Source organism: Otolemur garnettii, unplaced genomic scaffold (assembly GCF_000181295.1).
Source record: "Otolemur garnettii isolate 467f Iridium unplaced genomic scaffold, OtoGar3 scaffold00095, whole genome shotgun sequence".
NCBI lineage: Eukaryota > Metazoa > Chordata > Mammalia > Primates > Galagidae > Otolemur > Otolemur garnettii.
This window is the reverse complement of record NW_003852490.1, coordinates 2985762-2996307: the sequence shown is the minus strand read 5'-3', so window position 1 is coordinate 2996307 and position 10546 is coordinate 2985762. Positions and strand designations below refer to the sequence as shown.

The 10546-nt window shown below is 36.9% G+C and overlaps 1 protein-coding gene across 1 annotated transcript in view; it reads right to left on the bottom strand.

The window, feature by feature from the left end:
* Positions 1-10546, bottom strand: part of ATL2 (atlastin GTPase 2) — a 68280-nt gene that overhangs the window by 32495 nt on the left and 25239 nt on the right. The window contains exon 2 of the mRNA XM_023516669.1: positions 6137-6381. Coding sequence (XP_023372437.1) covers positions 6137-6381 — 245 coding nt within the window. The remainder of the gene's footprint in view (positions 1-6136; positions 6382-10546) is intronic.

Here is a 10546-nt window from a genome sequence, read left to right as displayed (position 1 = left end):
CTCTTGGGCTGAAGTGATTCTCTTGCCTCAGCCTCCCAAGTAGCTGGGACTACAGGCGCCCACAACAATGCCCGGCTATTTTGTTGTTGTTGTTGTTGCAGCTGTTACTATTGTTTTAGCTGGCATGGGCTGGGTTCAAACTCACCAGCCTCAGTGTCTGTGGCCAGCGTCCTATCCACTGAGCTATGGGCACCACTTGGTAAAGTTTTTCTAATTGAAATCTGAAACCATTCACACTGATTTATAACCTGCATATGGAAGAATAAAAATTAGTTTCAATTCCAAAATCAAAATCTCAAAGGTGGACCCCAATGTGCTGATGGAAAGACAGTAATACACAGTCCACGTCAACCTTTATATCCAATCTCCTTAGCTATTATTCATGAGGGGGAAAAAAAAACAAAATTTTACTTCCTTATTAACTTAAAATTCTGATCAAATTGCTTCTCACATTGGCAAAAATCATTCAAAATTTCAATGGTTTGTTACATAAGAGTTACATACAATGTTTCACTTGCAATGAGGGAAACATTCAGAGGTAAATTCAGTTAAAGTAATAATTAAACAACTAAGCTAAATTTCTACATTAAATGTGACAGTTTTATGAGCAAGTGAACTTGTATCAGGTACAATGATTTGAAATTTAAAAATGCACCCCTATCAGAATGACTAAAATTATGAAGACTGGAAACATTGTTTTACTAGACATACAGCAACTCAATATACGTCTCTTTGCAATGCTGATCAAAGTGCAAATTGGCGAAATCACTTTGGAAAAAATTGTGGCAGTCTCTACTGAAATTAAATAGGTATTTTACCCTACAACTCTGCGTTTCTACTCCTGGGTATAAACCCAAAAGAATTAAGTACTTAACATCAACAAGACTTGTACAAGAATGTTCACAGCAATTTTATTCATAATACACAAAAACTAGGAACAATCCATATTGTTATCAATTAGAAGAGGGGTAAATAAATTGTGACATACCCATCCAATGAAATAACACTCAAAGATAAAAAATAACAAATTTTTGATACATGTAACAACATAAAAAACTTCTTAGGGTATCAGGTTGAGTGAAAGAAATTAGACACACGACTACATGCTTTATGATTACACGTACATAAAATTCCAAAGTAGGCAAAACTAATCTACAATGATAGCAAATCCTAACACTGGTGGTCCTTGAGAGCTAGAGACAGTAGTAACTGGGAGAGGGAATGAGAAAAGCCTTCTGGAGGGCAAGATATGTTCTGTCTTGATCTGAGAAGTAATGATTACAAAAGTATACATATATAAAAACTTAATGGCTATTCTAAGGTTTATACACTTTATCCTACATAAGTTATATCACAATAAAAAATAAATAGTAAAATAACCTAAGGAAGATACATTTTAAAATATCGTTCTTCCTCCAAATATATTTCTTTCCTGGAAAAGAAAAGGAGACAAATTATGTTTCTCCTCATGTAGTCACACATTTCCCAGGAGTCTTACACCTCAGACACTATTAGCCTTAAAGAGGAAGGTGAAATCAAGTTCAATTTCCCATAAGGTTGTTTCTGAGATATTTTTGCTTTTGGAAGCACATATGATTCTTAAAGATAGTTTTTTACTCCTGATCTCTGGTAAATTTTGGGAGCAGCTCATTAAATAGTAAAGAAAAACTACATAAAAGACAGTTCTCTTCAAATGCCACTAGCAAATATGTTATACATAGTAGATGGAGTCAAAACTCCTGTATAGCAAGCACAGCAAAAGACCATCTCTATTCATTAGGCTTAGATACCAGTGGGCAACAAGAAAAGTCACCACATTTATACTTGCAGGTATCCTCCTGTCAGTCTAACTCAAGTAAACAATGAAAAGTGAACAATTACAAAAGAACAATTTAGTATAAGTATATCCTATAATGTAACTATGCTTTACATACTTGAGATATATGGGAAAATGACCAAAGATAATTTTACACAATAGTTTTTAGAAAGTCTTTGGCATCAAATCACCTCTGAAATCTCAAATTTGCTACAAACTTTGACCCTTATTTCTTCAACTACTAAGTTGAAATACTAATATTACTACATGGTTATGGTGAATATGGATTAAGATAATGTCTATTAAATACTCAGTAATCAAAACACCTAGAATTCAGTAAAGATTCAAGAATTGTTATATTAAAACATAGCATGTGCCTTCTGATGGAAGAATACATCATCATCTATGCAGTATTCTTGCCCAAAAAGTGCCTAACCTGACTTTGACCAGGTCTTTAGATTCAACTAACATTTACGGAAAATTCATAGGACACAGGAACTACACCAGTGAGGTATTACAGCAAGTCCAGAGTGGGAAACTCTAAAGCAGCAGTTCTCAACCTTCCTAATGCCGTGGCCCTTTAATACTGTTCCTGTGGGTCACGACCCACAGGTTGAGACCCACTGCTCTAAAAGAACACTGAATTAGTCTCCTGAACAAATAAATTCCCAAGAAAAAGAGAAAGAGGAAGGGAAACCTAAAAAGATAATCACAATGTGGACCTCTTCTGTTTGGATTCAAACTATTAAAAAGTAATAAAATATTGAGGCAACTGGAAAATTGAACACTTATCAGACATTTCACAATATTAAACTGATTTTCACCCATGATATTATTGTCATGTTGAAACAAGTCCTTATTTGGAGAAACAAGAAACATACACACTAAAATATTTTAAACAAAATGATATTTCTGAGAATTTACCTTGAAACAACACATAAGGTGTGAAGTGAGTTGGAATATAGATGAAATGAGATCAATGGACTTGATAATTGCTAAAAATTGTTAAGTACACAGGCAGTCATACTACTGTCTACTTTCATGTGTTTAAAATTCTTCACAATAAGCTTATTTAAAAAGAGACTAATATAAAAGTAGAAATAACTCTATTGAATTAGGAATCTTTACTATTACTCAGTATTAATATCCCAAGCATTGTGTTTAGTTTTACATGTATCATATAATTTTGCTAAATTAAGTTTTAACCTTCATAAGTTGATTCCTGGAATTGAAACTACCTTTACAATAGCCAGATAGAATAATTTGATCAGCATTTTCTTACAATTCTAACTAACACTGGAGTAATCCACTTCACTTGGGAAGGGTATAATTAACAAGTCAACTGACTAAAAATTGTAACATCAAAGCAAATATCATCAGCAGTTAAGTAAATAAATAAAATATGATACAGTCATACAGTGAAATATTAAGGCAATAAAAATAATGCAAAAACATAGATACATCTCAAAGTTATGATGTTAATGAAATAAGCTAAACACAGAATCCATAGGGTATGATTTCATTCATATTAAGTTCAAAATAGATAAAATGAGCCTGTGAGAAGTTCGGAACAGTAGTTACTTTAGGGGACTATATATTAACTTGTAGGGAACACAAAAAGAGAGTGTTCTATTATCTTCACCTGGGTACTATTAATATGGATATATATGTATGTAAAATTTCAAACTATACACTAAGATTTCTGCACCTTTCACAATACATTTATCTGAACTATAACCTCAACAACCAAATCAGATTAGAAAGGAGGAAGCATAGAATACTTGAGAGTATGCACAAGTATTTTGGTGGGGAAAGTTAATCTCCCTCACACTACCACTACTAATTAGTTCAGTCTCTAATCACAGATTTTAATTTCCTCTTATATAATTCACTACTTTAGTAAACTGTATACTTCTGTAAATTAGACTCAGGTCAACATAGAACACTTCTACTTATTTCAGCTAGAATCCCACCTTTACAGGCATAGAGGTCAATAAAATAAATCCAAAACTATTACATTATTTTTCCTTCTTTACTTTCATCTCAAAAGAAAAAGCGTAACTCACCACTAAATCAGTGTTATGTAGAGGCATGTTATCTCAAAAATCAGACACTGCTTAAGTGCAACTCTTGATTAACAGAGATCTTTATTTAGATCAAGAATTCTAAATGAAAAACTTATAAATGAAAGTTAATTAAGAAATTTCAACTTAGAAGTCACTAACTAGACGTGTAACCTCACTCAGGCCATCACAACCTTTCTGTAGGTTCCATACCTCCCGCACAAGAGGAAGTCCTATTAGTTCAGAGACTGCACATACATGACAAATAGGAGGCTGCTACTCCCCATGTGAACACCCACTACTAAATGACCAGAGATGGAATCAGAAATGACACCTGAGGCAAAACTCATCTGTCATTCCTGGACAAGTGATCTAAGCTGCTTCTCCTTCTAACACTCCACTACCTGTGACCTACTTGGAATCAAACACATTTGTCGGCAACAGCTCAGATTCACATAGATATAATACATACAAGCTGACTTAAGGAGTGAGAGGCCTTAAGATTCAGAAACTCTTTATCATCTTTAAATGTACAAAAAAATTTTTTTAAAGAATGTGTCACTATCTATCTATTCCAGACAAGATCAGTCACATTCAAGGTGATATAGCCATACACAACATTTTTGTATTTCAGATGCAAAACTATAGGAAATAATCAACTCTAAGTGGAAAAACCATAATGTATCTTTCTCAATTTCTTAAACATGTAAAATATTATTTTTTAATGTTAACGACATTCTTGATACTCAAACATACTTGAGAATACCTGAAAAGATAAAATCCTTATTAAAAAAATTTACTGGCTCGGCGCCTATAGCTCAACTGGCTAAGGCGCCAGCCACGTACACCTAAGGTGGCGGGTTCGAATCCCCAGCCTGGACTTGCCAAACAACAATGACGGCTGCAACCAAAAAATAGCCGGGCGTTGTGGTGGGCGCCTGTGGTCCCAGCTACTTGGGAGGCGGAGGCAGGAGACTCGCTTGAGCCCAGGAGTTGGAGGTTGCTGTGAGCTGTAATGCCACGGCACTCTACCCAGGGGGACAGCTTGAGGCTCTGTCTCAAAAAAAAAAAAAAAATTTACTGAAAAAGCTTTCTAGAAAACCAACAGGGAATGTTTACCTCATTTCTTATCTCAAGGTAAATGGATACCTAGTTACAGATTTAAACTCATAAAGAGTTCTGACAATTATGTAATTCTGTCAACATGCTAGTTCTAATGTCTTCATGTGGTTTCTGAATGTCAAAAGTTCCTGCATAGCTGCTCCCAAAAACTGTTTTCCACTCCAATATTTCCAATTCCTTTTTTTTTGAATCCTATCAAACTCCCATTCCTGCAAACCAAATTTCAAGTAATGGGAACGTATTCTGATTCAAGTGGAAAAAAAAAAATTGGAGGGTGGGTCTTCTTTTTTTTTCCCCAGAAGAGAAAGTCCGCAAGAGGAAGGAAAATAACAATCGTCAGTAAGAGGAAGGAAAATAACAATCTTAATTTCTAAGTAAGAATGTGTACTGGGAGGGAGATTCATCAATCAAAATAGAAAGTGTCTACTAAGGTCCAGGTGTGCTAGGCGCTAGAGACATGATTAGCAAGACCAGGTCTCCCCTTGAAAGAGCATAGACTAGGAATAAAAAATAAGCAACTAAAATAATGTCAATAAAATATACAACAGAAGTCAAGAAAGACTTCTATGATAATATTAGCCAAAAATACAGCAAAATTTTAAAAAATGCAACACACTCAAGGAATAGCCACAACTGTACAGTTAATACACAGAGGCGAGAGAAGACACTGAGATCATGGATGCCCACAGAAGCTACTATAAGAAACTGGACTTCATGGTAAAAAAAAAAAAAAGTCACTCTAAGTGCCTTATTTGAGAAATACAGCTGTACTTTTCTAAAACTCTCTATTCACCTACTTCATTCACTGTAAGTAGCCAAGAAGAGGAAAATGTAAAGAAATAACAAAAAAGGAGAGAAGATAAATAGTACTTCAGAGACTCTCAAGGTATACAATGCCTGAAACATAAATGCTCAATCATCTATATCAATGTATATTTTATGCAAAAAGAAGTTATGAACAGTCAAGACCTCAAACTTACCTTACTGTCTTAACCATGAAGTCCTATAAAGAACTATATTTCTACAAAATAAAACATACAGCAGCTCTAACTGGGTTTTGTCTATTTTTTAAAAAAACAGGGTTGGTCGGTAGTTTGTTTTTTTAACTAGGTTCAATTTAAAAGACACTATTCACCTTGTTATACATGTATCTAAGCATGAAGTCCAGGAGAAATGATTTCCCTTTACGAAAAGCTCCTGCCACAGATACCACTACTATGTTAAGATCTCGAATGTGCTCCTGTAGCAATATCTGCTCCAAAGCTTCTTCATCAAGCTCAAAGTTATGGTCATCTTCATGAGCAAGAACAATCTGTACTGGACATGGTTTCTTCATAACCTCATCAGAGTTTACTAGGTCATCATCTTCATAATTCTCACCTAGAATTTAAAAAAGAAATAAACAGGTTACCTTAACCTCTGCATTACAAACCTTTCTTTTTTTTGAGACAGAGCCTCAAGCTGTCCCCCTGGGTAGAGTGCTGTGGCATCATAGCTCACAGTAACCTCCAACTCCTGGGCTCAAGCAAGTCTCCTGCCTCCACCTCCCAAGTAGCTGGGACCAGAGGTGCCCACCACAATGCCTGGTTATTTTTTGGTTACAGCCGTCATTGTTTGGCAGGCCCAGGCTGGATTGGAACCTGCCACCTCAGGTGTATGTGGCGGGCGCCTTAGCCACTTGAGCCACAGGTGCCAAGCCAAACCTTTCTTTAAGAATAACAACTAAAGCAAAATTTCAAATAAACAAGTGTACCCTCCACCATTGCACATCATTTGAGAATAGTTAACAAAAAATGATGTTCAAGTACCTTTGGTTTTCTCACTCCTTCTGTAACAGGACAAAGAACACCGGTAAGATTTCCCACTAGATATACAGAGAAGCAACAATACTAAGTGTAAATATGGCCTCTATCTTAAGTCTTAACAACTGTGAGCAGCAGCTGTTCTTGACAGCTGCATTCCTCAATAAGCAACTTTTGCTACTGTGTGCACAAAAACAAGGGAAAAGTCGATTTCACCTGCTAGTTCAGAATTCACTTGGAAAATTACTCCACATGACAAAGATTAAACCATATGTATGAATTGTGCATGTTATTTTTCATTCTAGAATGTCATGAGCAGAGTCAGGGTCCTAACAAGTTTCCAAAAATGATGCTTATGACAATGAGTCTTTAATTTAATAAGAGTAACAACCTACTCCCTTATTAAAGTAGGGCAGAGGATTGTTTTAATAGAGACTGGTCAGTGAGATGCAGTTATAGCCTAGTTTCATCTTCCACTGGGGATCTTTCTCACCAAACACCACAGCCACTACTTTAAAATCATATTATAATTAAACAACCACATAAACCCTTTCTTTGCTCCCTACAACACACCAAAATCAGGTAACCTTTGCAGAAAGAATCTTATGGAACAATGATGAAGAAATAACTAAGGAAAAGGTAAACAGTTTTTCTGAAGTTTAGGTTTCTGTTCTTTGTTAAAAATCACCTAATAGCTTCTGAGGACCCGTTCCCTGCCTGGCTTCCTTCCTTATCAACTGCATGATCCATTATAGCAACAAGTTATTCCTGGGAACCTTATCCTCCCCCATATCAAAATTTCTAAGAGACCTTCCCTTAAGCCTGTCAGTTTCCAAGCTAAGAAGACATACAGTATCCACTGTGTTCAAAGCAATTACTGCCCTCCTGGCATAAAAAGGCCCAGTCTACTGAAAAGTGGTATATTATTAGTCATCGGTACAATGTCTTGTCTACATAACCGTTATTCACAGCGCAAAGTTTATATACCTACATTAGTGGATTTTTGTGAGCATCTTGGTGGATGTTTAATCTTTTAACAGAAAGAAGTACCTGGCTTATCTGATTTACAAAGACTATTTGAGCCCTCACCCAGACATCACAAGGCATCTTCACTATAAAAAGCAAAGTCAGCTACATTATTTCAAAATGTGCTGCAAACAATGATGATACATTATAAAGAGCAAGCAACTTCAAAGGAGAATCTTTGGAAGTGAAAGCAATCATTGCCTGCTTCACCGGCATACAGCTGTAACACACAAAAAGTATACTTCTCAGGAAACGTTAAAACGCTGTTAATTTCCAAAATAACATCATTAGGTAAGTCCAAATAAACGATGAAACAGTATACAATGTGTGATTAACAGCTTTCAAGCTTAATTAATGGTTAAGACCATGAGCTACAGAGTAAACCTACCTATACGCATATCACTTAATCTCTCTGTGCCTGTTTTCTCCTCTGCAAAAAAGGTATAATAACAGTTCCTATCTCATAGGGTTGTCATCAGGATTTGAAGACACATGTGGTACAAGTTAAATAATTTTAAAATAATTCAATATTTTATACCTTGAAATGTCAAAACACTGCAGTGATTTTCAACTGACCAGTGTAGCTGTGTACTGATTTCACCATTCACTCATTTGCTCAGGTACAGACCTGTGGGCTTTCTCCTTTTCTGTATCCCTAAACCTAATCAATAACCACATTCTTAAATTTGTCTTCATGTCAGAAGCTCTATCAATAACACTCTACACTCATCACTGCCATCTTAAGTATCTGTGGTACCTAACTAGTCTTCCTTCATCAATTCTCTCAACCCCCCTCCTCCAATCCAATCCAATCTCCACAGAATAGCAACTAAACACAGTTAGATGTAAATTCAATCAAGTTACTCTCCCTAAAATCCCATTGTTATGGAGGACTAATGACTAAAATCCTATACATGCCTTATACGGTCCTGTACTCCCTGCCAATCTCTCTTGCCATGTTTGGTGCTATTCTCCCCTCTTACAGCTGCATACCAGTGGTGGGAAGGAGGGGCAGGTCCAGGAAAGCGGAGGTTTGTTTTCCCAAGTCCCAGACAACCGCCTCCCGATTGGTATGTGACTTCAACTACAGATACTTAAGCTACCTTCCTTTAGATCCTTACTTTATTCAGCCCTTTCCAGGCTCAAACTTCACTTAACCAAATTCCTCTCCCTGGTATATTCTTTCCCATGCTGTTCCCTTCATCAAGTCATACTTGTGGCTTGGCGCGCAGGCCACATACGTGGGGGCTGGCAGGTTCGTACCTAGGCTGGGCCTGCCAAATGACAACTATACCAAAAAAAAAAAAAAGCCAGGCATTGTGGCAGATGCCTGTATTCCTAGCTACCTGGGAGGCTGAGGCAAGAGAATCACTTAAGCCCAAGAGTTTGAGGTTGTTGTGAGCTGTGATGCCACAGCACTCTACCCAGAGCAACATAGTGAGACTCTTGTCCCCCCCCCCCAAAAAAGTCATACTTGTTCCATTTCCCAGGAACAAGAATCTGGAGCCTATAGTTTAGTTAAGTCCTCCTATATGCCCCTAACTTTAATCTATCATTTGAATGCTTATATGCATACTTATTAAATGTCTCCTGTCCTAGGCTGGCCATCCTCTGCTTAAAACCCTCAATTAGCTTCCCATCAAAAAAACTCTTAAATTATTACAGTCCTGTGTAATCTGTCCCACTCTTCCCTTTTCTGTCACCTTACAAGACATTCCCAAAGCTCTAAGTCTGGGCCATATGGCCTTCCTGATGTTCCCTGAATAGACTAAAACCTCTCTCCCACCCTAGAATCTTTGTCCCGTGTTGTCGCTTTGGTTAGAATGCTCTGTCCCAAGAAATTCACTTGGTTTATATCTCCATCATTCAGGTCTCAGCTCAAATGTTATTTTCTCAGTGTAGCCTTTCCTGACCACTACCACTTTAATAAAGCAGGTTTCTTCAGTTCTTTCCAATATATAAATCTTTTTCCATCTGTTTATGTGTGCATCTTCTGTTTATGTGTGCTCCCTTCATAGTGTGCCACTAAGTTACAATTCCAGCTACCCTATTTGTCATTCTATCTCCCAGCACCTAGAACAATGCTGGACACCTAGCCTAACAAGTTCTTAATTTAATAAATATTTCTTGAAAGAATGAAATATAAACATTTTACTCAAGAATCTTATACCTGCCCTTATCTATTTTGTAAGCAAATTTGATAATTAGTTTGAGGAAATACCTCTAGCAACTCAAAGTAGTAAGTATATTTACCATAAAATTACAATAAAAATTATGAAGTTCTACAAAGCAGGAAACATTTTAATTAAAAAAGAACTCAAGGCTTGGCACCTGTGGCTCAAACAGCTAAGGTGCCAGCCACATACAGCAGAGCTGGTGGGTTTGAAGCCAGCCTGGGCCTGCCAAACAACAATGACAACTACAACCAAAAAATAGCCTGGTGTGGCAGGCACCTGTAGTCCTAGCTACTTGGGAGGCTGAGACAAGAAAATTGCATAAGCCCAGGAGTTGGAGGTTGCCGTAAGCTGTGATGCCATAGCACTCTACCAAAGGTAAAAGCTTGAGGCTCTGTCTCAAAAATAAATAAATAAATAATAAAAAATAAGAAAGAATTCAAGGCGTGGAGCCTGTGGCTCAGCAGCTAGGGTGCCAGCCACATACACCGGAGCTGGCCGGTTTGAATCCAGCCCAGGCCTGCCAAACAACAATGACAACTA